The sequence below is a fragment of the Trichosurus vulpecula genome, chromosome 1 (assembly GCF_011100635.1).
Source record: "Trichosurus vulpecula isolate mTriVul1 chromosome 1, mTriVul1.pri, whole genome shotgun sequence".
In the NCBI taxonomy this organism is placed as follows: Eukaryota; Metazoa; Chordata; class Mammalia; order Diprotodontia; family Phalangeridae; genus Trichosurus; species Trichosurus vulpecula.
The window spans coordinates 280,328,875-280,347,811 of NC_050573.1; the positions used below are offsets into that span (position 1 = coordinate 280,328,875).

The 18,937-nt window shown below is 37.9% G+C and overlaps 1 protein-coding gene across 1 annotated transcript in view; it reads right to left on the minus strand.

Moving 5' to 3' along the window:
• LOC118837146 (cytochrome P450 7B1) overlaps nucleotides 1–18,937 on the minus strand; it is a 310,918-nt gene that overhangs the window by 99,943 nt on the left and 192,038 nt on the right. The window contains exon 2 of the mRNA XM_036744136.1: nucleotides 1,823–1,959. Coding sequence (XP_036600031.1) covers nucleotides 1,823–1,959 — 137 coding nt within the window. The remainder of the gene's footprint in view (nucleotides 1–1,822; nucleotides 1,960–18,937) is intronic.

The window sequence follows — 18,937 nt, forward strand, 5'->3', positions numbered from 1 at the left end:
AATAATCAATAATGATAGTGGCCTACAATTTTTGTTCTGTGTTTCATACTTCCCTGGTTTAGGTATCGATATTATATCTGTCTCATAAGAAGATTCTGGTAGGGTAGCCCTTTCGTAATGTTTGAGAATAATTTATGAAGTATAGGTACTAAACTTTAAAAGTTTGATAGAATTCTCATCGGGACCTAGAGATTTTTCTTTGGTAGTTCTTTTATAGCTGCATCTATTTCCTTTTCTGAGATTTGGGTTATTTAAGATCTCTATGTGGTCTTATTGTGTATTTTTGAAGGTATTCCTCTATTTCTTCTGTGTTCTCAGTTTTATTAGCATATAATTATGCAAAATATGTTCTCATTGTTCTTTTGAGAGACCAATTTTCCTTAGATTATCTCTATGCATCCTGTCTTTGAGGTCAGTATGCTCTGCCTACAAAGTGAGCATGTTTTCTTTTACTGTTTTTTCTTCTCCTAGATTATTCTTCCCTTTTGTGTGTTTGCATCACCAACTCTTATTGTGTCTTTTGTTTCTTTGATGAGGTCTCCCATTGCATATTCCAATTTTTTCTATTCTGTTTATTATTTTGGCTGTTGCGGGTCATAAATTCTACTTTCATAATTCTCATTTCTCTTTTGAACCACTCAGGAGCAGTGCATTATGGTTCCCCATTCTCTCAAGTTCCAGAGTACTGTCTCATGAAGAACTGTATCCTTTTCCTTTGTTTTACAATATTTATTCATAGATGCCTGAACTCACTAGCTCTGGAGGCCATATTTCCTTCTGTTGTTACTGTTTTTCCTCTTTTCCTCTTGATTTATATTTATATTCAAGGTCTTTGGGTTTTTTCTTGAAATCTGTGGTAATTTCGGTCTCCCCCACCGCCTTAATTTTCCAATTTCTTTCTGACTCCTTCCCCTCTGATTGTGATTTCTTTAGATGCTAGATGTGAAAGCCTCTCAGCCTCCTCCTATGCTAGGCAATTTATGGTTACCAGTCTAGATCTCTGCCCCAAATGACTTTTTGAGTGGTCAGAATTAGACCCAACTAGATGCCATGCTCTTTCTTTCAAGCTAGTGGAGGTCTATATGATTCCCCTCCCCCATCCAACACACAGTGTTCTGCCCTATTCCCTCTCTTTCTGAATTCTTTGGCCTGATGGCAGAAATTTGGCACATTGCAGCACTGGCCGTAGAGAGTTGTGGCCCCTGGCAGACTTTTGATCCTGATAGGTTGTGGTCGCAAGGCTATCCATCACAGCCAGGGTAAATTTCCACAGCCTGGCATGTGGTTCTCCACAGTACTGGAAAGAGGGAAGGGAAACTAGAATATTGGTATGGATATTGTTGGAAGTCTGTGTCATGTCCTTAGGTCTTCTAGTGAAGCCTTGTTACAGGTAGTGTGGGAAATAGGGGAAAGTTCAGGGTCAATGAACATCAATTCATAGGATTTGGGTTTGTTTTTTCACCTTCGTTTGAATTCTTAGTGTCCTAAACAATGGAGACAGCTTAAGCTGCTTTATCTTGGGTGCATAATTTCCTTTTTGAATGTCTGAAAGAGCATGGGTATCAGAGAAAATACTTATTCCTACATCTTACTGCTCATGTGACTTGGATGTCTCATTATTTTTTATGGTACAGTAATTATACTAAAGTTGTGTATAGCTTTTTTTTTTTAGTAATTCTCTAATTAATACAATAGTTAGTTTTAACAGGAGCTCTATATGTGAATGCATAGTAGTAAATAACATCTTTAAAATAATTTGAAATAATTAAGAAACTGATAAAACAAGATGAGTATAGAAGATATTAATGAAAAGAGTTCTTACCAGCAAGTTGCAAGGTAAATATATTTCCATATTTTTTCTGATAATCTTGGATGCTTTTGAAAGGATTTTTTTGCATTTGAAAGGACACTCCGAAAAAAGGAATCAAGCCATTTATCAATGGAGGCTCCCCAGGTCTCCTATGTAAACAATAAGAAAAACAAAGGACATCAAATTAATCACATGTCAACCTATGTGGCAGGCATGTCTAGAAGCTGACAGATGAGCTGGACAATTTCAGAGGCTCCTTCTAATTATGCTATTTAACAATATCCATTACCTTCTTCACACCATCATAATAGGCCATGAATCGAACAAAATAGTTGGAGTTAAATGATTTGAGCTTGAATCCCCTCTTGGAGACTTAGAACCTGTATAACCTTAGACAACTCACAATTCCTCTGAACCTTGATTTTCTTATTTGTGAGATGTGGTTGGACTAAATGACCTCAGAGGGTCCTTCCACATCTAAATCTATACTTTCATGATCATATATTTAAATATGTAAAGTGAATATTTTGAATTTACAAAACTCATTGTCTCTAACTTTATTTTTTTTCAGGCAATATGGAACCTTTTTTATTTCAAGTTTTTTTATTAAAATTATTTTTGGTTTTCAACATTCAATTCTATTAAATTTTGAGATCTAAATTTTCCCCTTCTCTCTTCCCTGCTTCCCAAAGAAAGCATGCAATCTGATATAGGCTATACAGGTATAATCATATTAAACATATTTCCACATTAGTCATGTTGTGAAAGAAGAATTAGAATAAAAGAGAAAAACCATGGGAAAGAAAAAAAGGGAGAAAGAAAATAGTATGCTTCAATCTACATTCAGAGTCTATAGTTCTTTCTCTGGATTCAAATAGCATTTTCCACAGGAGTCTTTTGAAATTGTCTTAGATCATTACATTGCTGAAAAAAGTTAAATCTATGAAAGTTAGTCATTGTACAATGTTGCTGCTACCGTGTGCAAAGTTCTCCTGGTTCTGCTCACTTCACACAGCATCAGTTCATGTAAGTTTTTCCAGATTTTTCTAAAATCTGCCTATTCATCATTTCTTTTTTAAAAAATTTATTTATTTAATGTTTTTAGTTTTCAGCATTGATTTTCACAAGTTTGAATTACAAAATTTCTCCCCATTTCTACCCGCCCCCCTCCAAGATGGCATATATTCTGAATGCCCCATTCCCCAGTCAGCCCTCCCTTCTGTCACCCCACTCCCCACCCCAATCCCCCTTTCCCTTACTTTCTTGTAGGGCAAGATAGATTTCTATGCCCCATTGCCTGTATATCTTATTTCCTAGTTGCATGCAAAAACTTCTTTTTGAACATCTGCTTTTAAAACTTTGAGTTCCAAATTCTCTCCCCTATTCCTTCCCCACCCACCCTTCCTAAGAAGCAAGCAATTAGGCCACATATGTATCATCATGTAAAACCCTTCCACAATACTGATGTTGTGAAAGACTAACTATATTTTGCTCCTTCCTATCCTATCCCCTGTTATTTAATTTTCTCCCTTGACCCTGTTCCTTTTCAAAAGTGTTTGCTTTTGATTACCTCTTCTCCATATCTGCCCTCTCTTCTATCATCCCCCCTTTTTTATTGCCTTCCTCCTTCTTTCCTGTGGGGTAAGATACCCAATTGAGGGTGCATGTTATACCCTCCTCAGGTCAAATCTGATGGGAGCAAGATTTACTCATTTCTCCTCACCTGCCCCCTCTTCGCTTCCAATGAACTGCTTTTTCTTGCCACTTTTATGTGAGATAATTTACCCCATTCTATCTCTCCCTTTCTCCCTCTCTCAATATATTCCTCTCTCATCCCTTAATTTGATTTTTTTTTTAGATATCATCCCTTCATATTCAACTCACCCTGTGCCCTCTGTCTATATATGTATATGTATATGTATGTGTATATATATACACATATATGTATGTATGTATGTATGTATGTATATTCCCTTCAGCTACCCTAATACTGAGGTCTCATGAATTATACACATCTTCTTCCCATGTAGGAATGTAAGCAAAAGAGTTCAACTTTAGTAAGTCCCTTATGATTTCTCTTCCTTGTTTACCTTTTCATGCTTCTCTTCATTCTTGTGTTTGAAAGTCAAACTATCTATTCAGCTCTGATCTTTTCACTGAGAAAACTTGAAAGTCCTCTATTTTATTGAAAATCCATATTTTGCCTTGGAGCATGATACTCAGTTTTGCTGGGTAGGTGGTTCTTGGTTTTAATCCTAGCTCCTTTGACCTACAGAATATCATATTCCAAGCCCTTCGATCCCTTAATGTAGAAGCTGATAGATCTTGCGTTATCCTGATTTTGTTTCCACAATACTCAAATTGTTTCTTTCTGGCTGCTTGCAGTATTTTCTCCTTGATCTAGGAGCTCTGGAATTTGGTGACAATATTCCTTGGAGTTTTCTTTTTGGGATCTATTTGAGGAAGTGATCTGTGGATTCTTTCAATTTCTGGCTCTAGAATATCAGGGCAGTTCTCCTTGATAATTTCTTGAAAGATGATATCTAGGCTCTTTCTTTGATCATGGCTTTCAGGTAGTCCAATAATTTTAAAATTTTCTCTCCTGGATCAATTGTTCCAGGTAAGTGGTTTTTCCAATGAGATATTTGACATTGTCTTCCATTTTTTCATTCCTTTGGTTATGTTTTATAATATCTTGATTTCTCATAAAGTCAATAGCTTCCACTTGCTCCAATCTAATTTTTAAGGTAGTATTTTCTTCAGAGGTCTTTTGGACCTCCTTTTCCATTTAGCTAATTCTGCCTTTCAAGGCATTCTTCTCCTCATTGGCTTTTTGGAGCTCTTTTGCCATTTGAGTTAGTCTATTTTTTAAGGTGTTATTTTCTTCAGTATTTTTTTGGGTCTCCTTTAGCAAGTCATTGACTTGTTTTTCATGGTTTTCTTCTATCACTCTCTTTTGTCTTCCCAATTTTTCCTCTACTTCTTTAACTTGCTTTTCTAAATCCTTTTTGAGCTCTTCCATGGCCTGAGACCAGTTCATATTTTTCTTGGAGGCTTTTGATGTAGGCTCTTTGACTTTGTTGCCTTCTTCCAGCTGTATGTTTTGGTCTTCTTTGTCACCAAAGAAAGATTCCAAAGTCTGAGTCTGAATCTGAGTCTGTTTTCGCTATCTGGCCATGTTTGCAGCCAACTACTTGACCCTTGAGTTTTTCATTGGGGTATGACTGCTTGTAGAGTAGAGAGTACTTTGCCCCAAGCTTGAGGGGCTGCACTGTTGTTTTCAGAGCTACTTGTACACAGCAAGCTCTGCCACACTAGCACTCCTCCTCCCCTGAGAACCGCCAACCAGTACCATGACTCAGATCTACGCAGGCTGTGCACTCCTGCTCTGATCCGCCACTTAATTCCTCCTACCGGGTGGGCCTGGGGCCAGAAGCAACTGTAGCTGTAGTTCTGTAGCTGCACCACCTCTGCTGCCCCCAGGGCAGTGGCTGAACTAGAACTCCTTTCACTCTGTCCCAGCAGTTTTTCCCACTAACCTTCTCTGTTGTCTTTGGTGTTTGTGGGTTGAGAAGTCTGGTAACTGCCACAGCTCACTGATTCAGGGCACTAGGGCCTGTTCCACCTGGCTCTCGGTCTAGTGGGTCCGGGCGCAGTCCACGCTGGGCTCTGCTCCCCTCCACTCCCAGCTCCATGTGATAGACCTGACTCAGTGACCATCCTGGCTGTCCTGGGCTGGAGCCCTGTTTCCCTCTGCTATTTTGTCTGTTCTGCAGTTCTAGAATTTGCTCAGAGCCATTTTTTATAGGTATTTGGAGGGTCCTGGGGGAGAGCTTTAGGCTAGTCCCTGCTTTCCAGATGCCATCTTGGCTCCGCCCCTCCACTGTTTCTAACTTTAAGATCATATGCTAGGTGGCATGGTGGATAGAATACTGGGCCTGGAGTCAGGAAGACACGAGCTCAAATCTGCCTTCAGACACTTAAAAGTAACTTAATGTTTCAAATAATTTTACTTGGCAAGTTGTTTAACCTATGTCTCAGCTTTCTCAACTGTAACATGGGGATAATCTACCTTACAGGGCTGTTTTGAGGATCAAATGAGATAATATTTGAAATGCACCTGATACAATGCCTAGCATATAACAAGTGCTTAATAAATGCTTATATCCTTCATTCTTTCCTTTCTTTCCCTCCTCCCATCCTTTTATCCTTCTTTCTCTCTTTTCTTCCCTGTCCTTTCCTTCTTCCTTTCTTCTTCCCTTCCCTTTTTCTATCCTTCTTCTCCTTCATTCTTTCTGTCCTTTTCCTTCATTCCACCCATCTTTCCCTTTCTTTCTTCCTTTTCTCCCCCCCTTCTCAGTAATTCCCAAATATTCACAAATGAGCCAAAAATTCATTTATTAGAAATTGTATAAAACAAGTATCTAGAAAATATGCTGTCCTTTTAAAAATGGTTCCCAGTTTTACTAGTAAAGACATTGCCTATGTCTAATAACACTGGTCTGCTATAATTAAGTCTCACCTAGGAACAGTTCCAATTTTTTGTTGGTGTAATACAATACAATTATTTAAAATATGTTTGCTGACAACCTTTTAAACCTGTTACTGAATTGATTTTTTGACCTAAACAAACAGAAATTGAACTGGTTTTCTCTGTTTTTCCAAAAATGTTTGCTGTTCTAACATATATAGACCATGACAAGTGACTGATTGACTTGATTTTTCTTTTCTCAACCAGTTGCTATGATATTTTAATTCAGTCCAATAACCTTACTTACACACATGGCACCTAGAATGCAGATTTAACTATAATAATGTGTATAATCATTTGTTTCAGAGCGAAATGTGAAATTCAATTTCACTTATTTTTAAAGGTTGACTTTGGGGATAATAAACAATTGGACATAAAGTTCCATTATTTATTAATCAGCTTAGTATTCTTCTAAATGTAAATAAAATTATGATCAAAAGATAAGTAACTTCTACTTTATGATTTGAAGTTACAGTTACTAGGGATGTCATTTAATCTAATAACTCCTTCATTTTGCATATGAGCAGAAATGAAATGACTTTCCTACTGTCATGTTGGTAATAAGTAGCCAAGCAAGGATGTGAACCCCTACCCTCTTAATTTGAAAACCAATGTTCTTTCCCTTCTTTCCTTTTCTCTGTGCCTTCTCTGCATTACCCTGGAGGATGACAATAGAAAATTATGGCAAAGGTTTTGAGTCCAAGCTATATTTACACATACAACTTTTGAATGAATTGTTTAATCAAAGAATGCGAGATGTAGAAAGGGCCTTTGAGGAAATTTAACACATTTCCCATACTACAGATGAGAAGACTGATTGCTTAGGATTATTAAGTGGCTCGCCCAAGGTCACTCAGGTGGTGACAGGGCCAAAACTCAACCCACATCTGACTCTCTCCAGCACAGTAGTTTATTCCATCACTTCATACTTCCTTTATTGTCACTTTAGTCAATCTACTTGTAAATAGCATCAAAAAGGCTGTCTTAATCTAAGCAGTTTAGTGCGAATGGTCAAAGTTATTCTGTGGAGATACAGCCACAGATATCTTGCAGTACTTCCATTCTCTGATGTGTAATATTTTGTCTATCAAAAGAAATCAGCTTGTTAACAAAATGTAATTGACTAGATCAGAGGAGGGAAAGAAAAAAACACATCCTTGGTTTAAAGGATGTTAAAGCAGAACTGCATATGCCACTAAAAATAAGAACAAGTCAACTTGGAAAATACTTGCGTTTTCACTAATACATGTCTTCACAGATGCTTTACAAAAAATTTTCTCTGACCATGAAAACATGTTCAGCATAAAAGAAAAGTATTGATAGAGCTATATTTCAAATTTGACTGAGAAGTCTATAAATCTGAATTCTCACATATGAAACATTACATAAAATATCCACGGAGAATAAAAATGTTTCTTCCTTTTCAGCCTCCTGCCCCACTATTCAAAGCCTCAAGTTACAATTTCTTCCTAGTACTGTCATTTGGCTGGCTAAATCCGATTTAAATACAGAAACACAAAGCAAGTCTGGTCTGGAATGGATTAAAACAAATATTCATGAAGAACTCTGATGCTCTAGCCCATCTGTGAAGGTGACTTATACTACATGCAGAACAACCCATTTTGATTAATCACAAGATATTTACTAGCTCAGATCTAATCAAAGATCAAGGGATCACAAGCTTTACTACTATCATACACAGCATGGAAATTTATGTAGCTAGATTAACCCCATCAGAGACTGGTGCTCTGTATGTCCCATCATAGTAAAATACAACTTAAAAAAAGACAACTATCAGGTTTTTATCCATCCCTCTCTTCAAAAAAAAGAATCATATAATGTGTTGGCATGATTAAAATGCAAGAACAAAGTGTCACTTTACTGTCTTTTTAAAAAAATTAATATATTTCCCACTTTAATTGGAAACATCATTTTATGATTTAAATTGCACCTTCGCTATTCTTCAAAATTTTTTTATGGTTGCTAACAATGTCATACTAAAAATGACAGCTTAGATTTATACTGCACTAAGAAAAGTTTAAGTATTTTACCCAAAGCAGTCAAGATTGCTAGTAAATGACAGAGCTAAGACTCAAGTCCAAGACTCTGAACTTCAAGTTTTTTCAACTATACTACAGTCTTCCCAAAAAGGAAAAGAAAAACAAGAAAGGAAATATTTAGAAATATAAATTTATTAATGGAATCTATTCCTTTCACCTTCCCATCTTTTTAATTTTCCCAAATAAAACTGTTTGTTATTATTTGCAACCTTGCTTGTTCTAATAATATTATGACACAAGATGGAGAACTTTCTAACACTAAATCTACAGATAAAATAAAAGGAATCAAGAGGAGACTGTATTCAAAATTATAGAAAAGAATCCCTAATTCAGAAACTACATTTGTTCATGTCAAACCTTCAATTTTATCTTTTCAAAGTGTGAAAGTGATCTGGGTGGTTTACCAAATTTCTCTTCAAAATATTAGGTCTCTACATTGGCTTGCCTTCACTTCCTGAGTTGAACATGCCATTGTGACAAATATTTAAATAGGCTTTTTTGTCATATTCTAATTTAATGCATCTTATCTCACCCTCCACGCTCTGTCATTCGGTCAAAAGCTGTATTCCTCACAGGGTTTCCGCAGGGGGAAGAAAGAATGCAGCTCAGAGATCCAGAGGAAAATTAACTTAATGCTTCAAGTCCAGAGGATCACATCAGAGAGCCATTTTACTATCACAAAGACGGGAGGGTCATCGTTTGTTTCAGACCAGGTTTAGTTAAGATACAATAAGCTTTACACTGTTAAACACCATGTCGCAGCCATGCATGTTGCAGCAAAAATATAACAGTAGTTCATCTTACAACCCACAGAAGACTGATGACAGAAACTTTGCTTCTTTTCTATTTTTCACTTCTTTTAATAGGATAGAGGTGACCATAATGACTCGTAGAAGTCCACCTGACACAAAATATATAGTGAATATGGGGCTATATATATATATATACACACACATATATATGTATATATGTATGTATACATGTATAACATGTGCATATATGTGTGTACATATGTATATGTATATATGTGTGTGCATACATATGCATACATGCATGCATACATACATGCCTGTGTGTGTCCCAAAAGAAAATACTTATGCAGTTTAATGCACCTGGTTACAACCTCCTAAATGCTTCTTCTCACTATTGAAAAGATGATAGGCACATAGCCCAGTGTTTGCATGAACTAGCAATTATATCTGACTTTTTATAGCTACTTATAAAAACCATGAGTGGTAGAAGCCCAGGTTTTATTTTGTCACCATTGTCCCACTGTTGGCAATTTATTTACCTCCAAGTTTCTGATGCACATACTATAGCTTTTGAAAGTTATCATCTAAAGTACAAATTTATGTAGGAGCCAAATATCTAAGAAGAAGCAAAATATACAGAATATCTGAAAAATGTAGAAATAACTCTTTAGATATTTCCTTCCCTTAAGTTTAGAAAATCAAACACTGAATGATGCAGATTAAGAAACTACTATTTCAGAAATACAGCTGAGAAAATACAGTCAAAAGGATTTGGGTTCAGATTTTAGAACCCCTAGTACAGAATGATTTTATTTCAATAGAATCATTCAGATATACACACTAATACTACTTTAATCAGCCTTGTGGATCAATAAAATATATTTATTGCCCCGCAGTACTTTTAGAAATCATCTTTTTCTCCAAGATACATACTTACTTGAAATTAATAAAAGTAACATTCTTTACTAGTAGTCCATCACAAATTGATCCTAATCACAAATGGGACTTTAAAATAAGTCACATTTTAGGATAATATATATTTAAAGAGGTTGTTTTAACTTCTTAAAGAAAAAAGCAAAAACCATTTTAAGACAGTATTTGAAGCTCTCTCCAATCCAATGCTGAACTACTTCTCCACTATGATTCCACATTCTTACCCACCATTAGCCTTCTACTTTTTTTTTTTTGGAGGTGGGAGGTGAGGGCAGTTGGGGTTAAGTGACTTGCCCAAGGTCACACAGCTAATAAGTGTGTCACGTGTCTGAGGCTGAATTTGAACTCGGGTCCTCCTGACTTCAGGGCTGGTGCTCTACTCACTGCACCACCTAGCTGCCCCTAGCCTTCTACTTCTACCAAAGGACTTGGTCTTTAAACATGCCATGAACATTCTTCCCTCTGCAATTATGCTTATAACACTCATACATAAAAGTCTCTCCTTGTTCCTCTCTGCTTATCTAAATCCCATCAATCCTCATATCTCAGGTCCAACCCCACTTCCTCCATGAAACCTCACCACAACTCCAGCTCATAGGAATCTCTCTGTCCTCTAAAGTGTGGTGTGGCAGAAAGAATATGAGATTTGGAGTCAGGAGACCTAGTTGAATTCCAGCTATTGCAATAGTCCAGGTGTGAAGTGATAAAGACTTGTACCAGTGTGGTAGTATTGTCAGAGATGGGGAGGGGCGTGTTATGAAGATGTTAAAATGATAGAAACATCAGGATTTGGAAGCTGATTGGATTTGGGGAGTGAGAGTAAGGATTTAAGGCTGACACTTAGGTTGCAATCCTAAGTGACTAGGACAATGATGATGCCCTTGACACTGATAGGGAAGTTAGGAAGAAGGGAAGGTTTTGAGGTAAATATAAGTTCAGTTTTGGACATTGAATTGAATTGAAGATACGTATAGGGCATCCAATTTGAGATATTGAATAAATAGCTGGAGATGAAAGAAGTCAAGAGAGTGGTTATGGGCTGGATAAATAGATCTGAGAATTATCTTCTAAAGATGATAAATGAATCCTTAGAAGTACATGAGATGAGGCAGCTAGGTAGCACAGTAAGTAGAGCACCAGCCCTGGAGACAGGAGGACTTGAGTTCAAATCTGGCATCAGACATTTGACACACTAGCTGTGTGACCTTGGGCAAGTCACTTAACCCCAATTGCCTTCCCCTCTCCCCTCCAAAAAAAGAAAAAAAAAATAAGTACATGAGATCACTAAGCAAAACTGTATAGATGCAGAAGAGAAGAAAGCCTCATATAGAGCCCTGGGGGAAATCGAGGGTTAGTGGGAACTATCTGGATAAAGGTCCAGCAAAGTAGACAGGGAAGGAAGAGTCAGACATATACAGGAGAGAACTGTCACAAAAACCTAGAGAGAAGAAAGTGTGAAGGAGAAGGTGACTACAGAGAGGTCAAGAAGAATACAGATGAAGAAAAGCCCCTTAGATTTGGCAATTAAAGGATAATTAATAACTTTGAAGAAAGTAGTTTCAGTTGAAGGATAAGGTCAGAATCCAAACTTCAAAAAGTTAAGAAAAAAAATGAGAGTAAAGGTTTGGTGACACCAATTTTAGATGACCTTTTAGAGGATTTTAGTCACAAAAGGGAAGAAAAATATAATATGACAGCTCATGTGGATGAATGAATGAAGTGAAGGGGTTTTTTTTGAGGTTAGGAGAAACATGGATGTGATTATAGGCAGTAGGTAAACATACAGCAGACAGGGAGAGAATGAAGATAAGTGACAGAGAAGGGATGACAGAGAGGGTATTCTGGGGGAAAAGATGGAATGGAATGGATTTCTTGTGTAAGAAAGAGGTTTCTCCTGGAAAGATAAGGGCCTCTTCATATGAGATAAGGCTGAAGGTGATGGAAGGCATCTGAGTGGTGTGAGATGAGGAGGAAAAGAAATGAAGGAACTCTTGACAAATGGCCTCAATTTTTGAGTGAGATATGGGAAGACTGAGAGGGTGATTGGGATAATGAAGTGATATGGAAGTACAAAATTATTTCCTTGATCCAGGCAAGTTTAAATCACTTTATTTTTTCCTGCATCTCAGTTTCCTTATCTATAAAAAGAAAGACTTCATAGGATCACAATTTTTTTTTAAATTTACGTAACATATTTAGTTTTCAGCATTGATTTTCACAAGAGTTTGGATTACAAATTTTCTCCCCATTTCTACCCTCCCCCCCACTCCAAGATGGCATATATTCTGGTTGCCCTGTTCCCCAGTCAGCCCTCCCCTCTATCACCCCACTCCCCTCCCATCCCCTTTTCCCTTCCTTTCTTGTAGGGCAAGATAAATTTTTATGCCCCATTGCCTGTGTATCTTATTTTCTTGTTGCATGCAAAAACATTTTTGTTTGTTTTTGAACATCTGTTTTTAAAACTTTGAGTTCCAAATTCTCTCCCCTCTTCCCTTTCCACCCACCCTCCCTAAGAAGTCAAGCAATTCAACATAGGCCACATGTGTATCATTATGTATAACCCTTCCACAATACTCATGTTGTGAAAGACTAGCTATATTTTGCTCCTTCCCAACCCATCCCCCTTATTGAATTTTCTCCCTTGACCCTGTCCCCTTTCGAAAGTGTTTGTTTTTGACTACCTCCACCCCCATCTGCCCTTCCCTCCATCATCCCCCCCATTTTTTTTTATCTTCTTCCCTCTTCTTTCCTGTGGGGTAAGATTCCCAATTGGGTATGTATGGTATTCCCTCCTTAGGCCAAATCTGATGAGAGCAATGTTCACTCATTCCCCCCTCATCCGCTCTCTCCCCTCCTCCCACAGAACTGCTTCCTCTTGCCACCTTTATGGGAGATAATCCATCCCATTCTATCTCTCCTTATCTCCCTCTCTCAGTATGTTCCTCTCTCATCCCTTAATTTGATTTTATTTCTTTTAGATATCTTCCCTTCATCTTCAACTCACCCTGTGTCTGCTCTCTCCCTCTCTCCCTCTCTCTCTCTCTCTCTCTCTCTCTCTCTCTCTCTCTCTCTCTCTATATATATATATATATATATATATATATATATACATATATACACATACATACATGCATAGATATATACATACATACACATTCACCCATATATATACATAAACATATATGTATGCATATTCCCTTCAGCTACCCTAATACTGAGGTCTCATGAATCATACACATCATCTTTCCATGTAGGAATGTCAACAAAACAGTTCACCTTTAGTAAGTCCCTTGCAATTTCTTTTTCTTGTTCTTTTTCTTGATTACCTTTTCATGCTTCTCTTGATTCTTGTGTTTGAAAGTCAAATTTTCTATTCAGTTCTGGTCTTTTCACTGAGAAAGCTTGAAAGTCCTCTATTTTATTGAAACTCCATATTTTGCCTTGGAACATGATACTCAGTTTTGCTGGGTAGGTGATTCTAGGTTTTAATCCTAGCTCCATTGACCTCTGAAATATTGTATTCCAAGCCCTTGGATCTCTTAATGTAGAGGCTGCCAGATCTTGGGTTATTCTGATTGGGTTTCCACAATACTCAAATTGTTTCTTTCTGGCTGCTTGCAGTATTTTCTCCTTGATCTGGGAGCTCTGGAATTTGGTGACAATATTCCTGGGAGATTTCTTTTTGGGATCTATTTGAGGAGGCAATCAATGGATTCTTTCAATTTCTATTTTGCCCTGTGGCTCTAGAATATCAGGGCAGTTCTCCTTGATAATTTCTTGAAAGATGATATCTTGGCTTTTTTTTTGATCATGGCTTTCAGGTAGTCCAATAATTTTTAAGTTATCTCTCCTGGATCTATTTTCCAGGTCAGTGGTTTTTCCAAGGAGATATTTCACATTATCTTCCATTTTTTCATTCCTTTGGTTCTGTTTTATAATATCTTGATTTCTCATAAAATCACTAGCTTCCACTTGCTCCAATCTAATTTTTAAAGTAGTATTTTCTTCAGTGGTCTTTTGGACCTCCTTTTCCATTTGGCTAATTCTGCCTTTCAAGGCATTCTTCTCCTCATTGGCTTTTTGGAGCTCTTTTGCCATTTGAGTTAGTCTGTTTTTAAGGTGTTGTTTTCTTCAGTGTATATTTTGGTATTTTTTTTGGGTCTCCTTTAGCAAGTCATTGAATTGTTTTTCATGGTTTTCTTGCATCCTTCTCATTTCTCTTACCAATTTTTCCTCTACTTCTCTAACTTGCTTTTCCAAATCCTTTTTGAGCTCTTCCATGGCCTGGGACCAGTTCATGTTTTTCTTGGAGGCTGTTGGTGTAGGCTCTTGCACTTTATTGACTTCTTTAGGCTGTATGTTTTGGTCTTCTTTGTCAGCAAAGAAAGAATGCAAAGTCTGAGACTGAATCTCGGTGCGTTTTCGCTGCCTGGCCATATTCCCAGCCAACTAACTTGACCTTTGAGTTTTTCAGCGGGGTATGACTGCTTGTAGACTAGAGAGTTCTATGTTCCCCGTTTGGGGGGGAGGTGCCAGCTCTGCCACACCAGCACTGCTCCTTACCCAACCCCCAACCCGAACTGGGCTTAGATCTTCAGTAGGCCGTGAACTCCTGCTCTGATCCACCACTTAATTCCTCCCACCAGGTGGGCCTGGAGCCGGAAGTAACAACAGCTGTAGCTGCCCCACCTCCGCTGCCCCCGGGGCTGGAAGCCAAACTGCGAACTCTTTCTACTCCTGCAGCTTTTCCCACTAACCTTCTCCGCAGTCTTTGGTGTTTGTGGGTTAAGGAGTCTGGTAACTGCCGCAGCTCACTGATTCAGGGCGCTACGTCCCCCTCCGTCAGGCTTCTGGTCTGGATGGTCCAAGCCGCCCACGCTGGACTCTGCTCCACTCAGTTACCAGCTCCCAGCTCCCAGCTCCCAGGTCCGTGTGGGATAGACCTCACCCAGAGACCATCCAGGCTGTCCTGGGCTGGAGCCCTGCTTCCCTCTGCTGTTTTGTGGGTTCTGCCATTCTAGAATTGGTTCAGAGCCATTTTTTATAGGTTTTTGGAGGGACTGGGTACGGAACTCACACTAGTTCCTGCTTACCAGCTGCCATCTTAGCGCCGCCCCCCAGGATCACAAATTTAGAACAAGAAAAAAACTTAGAAGTCATAGAAACAAAATATTTCATTTTACTTATGAGAAAGCTATGACCCAAAGAGATTAAATAATTTGTCCAAGATAATGTGTTTGACCAGGTGATTTTTAAGGTCCCCTTCATTTTCTAAATGCTATGATTTTAAGCACAATTGACTTGTGCTGTTAGTTTTCATATAATACACAGCTACTGAGTTTCCAACTAGATTGTAAATTCCTTGAAGTCAGGGGCTGTATCATAAAACCAGGTATAGTGCTTTGTCCATAACTGGAATTCTGTAAATATGGATGCTCCCATTCATGCCTCTTCAACATGTGTGATTCTTGTCCATGTCTCTTCCATAAATCCTCGGTAGGGATTTATGTGCATTGAAGATCTTTCTCTCCAGGGGTGGAGAACCTGCAGCTTCTAGGCCTCATGTGGCCCTCTAGGTCCTCTAGTGCCACCCTTTGACTAAATCTGAAGTCAGGGAGCAATGAAGACTTCAGCTATTAAGCTCGTATCCCTTGCTCCTTCTAAGATTACTGGCCCACTGGCTTTTCTGAAGATATATTTTCTGAATGAAACACATATATGTGTATATGCATATATATATATATATATATACATATATGTGTACATATATATAATTATTATGAAAGACACACACACATACTTCTATATGTTGAGCCAAAAATGGCCTTATAGATTACCTAATCTAACCCTTGAGGAAATTGAGACAGCATGACATAGGGAAAAGAGCACTGATTCTGGAATCAAAGAATCAGGTTCAAATCCTCCCTGTGAGGCTTATTACAAATGTGACCTTTGGAAAATTACTTAAGCTCTCCAACCATCAGTTTCCTCATTAATAAAAATGATTTAGTTGGACTTGATGCTCTCTAAAATCCCTTTCAGCTCTACATTTATGATTCCATGTGGCCTGGAGAGGGGAAGTGATTTTCTTGGTTGTGATAATGGTTGAATTAGTAGTAAAGCAAGGAAAATTCAGCTCCCTTGACTCAGTACAGTGACCTTTCCATGACATCATACTACCTGATTATGGGCTTAAAAATAGTTGTTTTTTAAAAATGTATTTTTAAACACCAAAATGCAGGAAAGTATAATTAAAAGAACCCAGGTCTGGGAATATGGTCAGCTGGTGGCTCAGAGGTGGACATTGGCATGAGCTACTTGTGTGATCTTGGTCAGAGAAGTCATTTTCCCTCTCTGAGCCTCTTTTTCTTCATTTACAAAATGTGAATTGAAATTAATGGAAAATTTCTTGGTATGCTGGTATAAATATATGCCTAAATATTTGAGGGATGTTTTAATTGAGAGCCCAGATCAGCGTAGGATTAGTTAGGAAAGGTAAGTATGTTCAAGAAGGAAGGGAGTGTCATAACTAACGTGGGGCAAAGGACTTCACTTCTCCGGCTATCAATTTCCTCATATGTAAAATATGGAGGTTGCACTATAGATTTCAAGCTAGAAAGGACTTTATAGATCTTTGGATCCAAACCCCTTCATTTTACATGTGCATCCTGAGGACCAATGAAGTCAAGTAATTTGCCCAAGGTTACTACACAAGCAGGTGGTGGTATAGGCATGATTCACACCAAAATCTTTGGCTTTTAAATCCAGTACTCTTTCTGCTACACTAAATTTCCTCAATTGATCCCTAGGATCCCTTCAATCAAACAAACAGATTATGGTTTTTAAATTTTTGGTGACACAGGAGAAAAATTAACTAGGGATAGGAATGTAGGCTATTTTAAATAAACAGCATAGCATGAATAAAACTGAGAGATGCCCCTGAACAGGTAATATGTGGGGATGGATAAATGTTTCATTTGGCCAAAGTAGAGGTTCTAAGTTCAAGAAAAGCTATCATCAGATGCTAAAAGTCAACTGACATAGAAATTAAAGGCTGTACCAAGATATTTAGGTTCTACAAACTACAAGTTTCCATAGCATTAACCCTAATATCCTCTAACCCCATTAAGATCTCTGGAGAAGAGGTGTCCATATTGGACATATAGCTATGGGAGAATTCACTGAGGCAAGAAATTATGGTATCATAACACTTACCAGGGAAGGAACTGTGGCAATTATGATTTTCAGAGAATGGATTTATTCACCAATGGGCAGTCAAAACCTGGCTTAATGCTGTCTGTTCTGGGAATACTGTAACACTTGGTAATCAATTATTAAATTTTTGCCAACCGAATTTCTTTTTAATATCCCACTATGAGGCAGAAGCCCTTGTAACACTGAGCCATAGTTCCATGGCAAAAGTTCTCTCCCTTGAAACACTGCATATTATTTGTAGCAGGTGCCTACTGGGTCATTTGCCTCCTTTGTACACAATAAATCACAAGTTGCTTAGCACCATAAGCTTCATGTAGAAAACCTGAACATTCTGCTTAATGTTTAAGACCAGAATTGGAGGAACAGTAATCTCTTTCCAAGATGAACATTAATCCAGATCTGTCTAAAAAATTATATAATTCATTACCATAAGTAATCTCTATTGTGACCTGTGCTTAACCTTCATCTTCCCCCATCTTATAATCTTACAAATCCACTGGTGTTGTGTGATTGGCATCTGGTGACAACACAATATTCATCACACAGAGAACAAATGAAAAATCCCTAAATGAAAATGTTACTTTCCAGGGTCCAGTGGTAGGACTGATGAATGATTTTTGATAACCTTCACTAAATAAGAAAAGAAAGTCTGTTACTTTGCAGATTATAAAGATGGCTTTTTTCCTTTGGGGGGAAAATTGGCTCCATTAGGAAATCAACTGAATTAAAGGCTGATTTAATCTCACGGCAGATAAGGTAGTCACTCTTTATGTACTTAGAACTACAACAACAAAACATTGCATGTGATGATATAAAGCAAAGACCACTGAGTATCATTTCCAAAGGTCAAAAAATGGTAGAAGCAATAGACAGTATGAATACAACTCAGCTCACATACCCCCTCTTCCATGAAGTATTCCTTGGTCCTCCTATTAGAAATTATCTTTTTTTCTTTCTCAGGCCTCACATGAAGTACTTTGTACTTCACTTGCCACATTCTATCTTCCCCTTCCCCTCTTACTCAACAAAATGCCTACCATGTGGAAAATACTGTTGAAGAAAGAAGAATCAATTGTATATGATCTCTTGCATAATTTCATAGGATCACAGACTTAGAACTGAAAAGAAATTCAGACCACCCAAACCAACCCCTTCATTTCATACCAATAAAATTGAGTCCCAAGGTCACTCTAGTGGCAAGTGGTAGAGATAATATTTGAATTGGTGTCCTCTGACTTCAAATCCATTGATTTTTCCCATTGTACCATACAGGTCATAAGAGATGGAATTTACAGACACTGGAATAGGAGAGAGGATGATGGGAAATATGGTTGGAAAAAGAGTATTGTACATATTTAGGACTGGAAGGGACCTCAGATTCCCCCCCTCACTCCATTTCACAGATGAAAAAAGAGAGGACTACTAATGTTAAGTGATTTGTCAAGGTCACACAGCTAGCAAGGGGCAAGGCAAAGATTTAAATCCATGTCCTTTGACTCCAAAAGCTAGCAATCTTTCCTCTATATTATGTAGTTTATTATAGGTATTGTGTCTAAATTTGTACATCTCATGTTTCCTTTGAGCAACTATAATTCTTCACGCATAGAGTACAGTGCCTTTTTTTGATGCAGACATG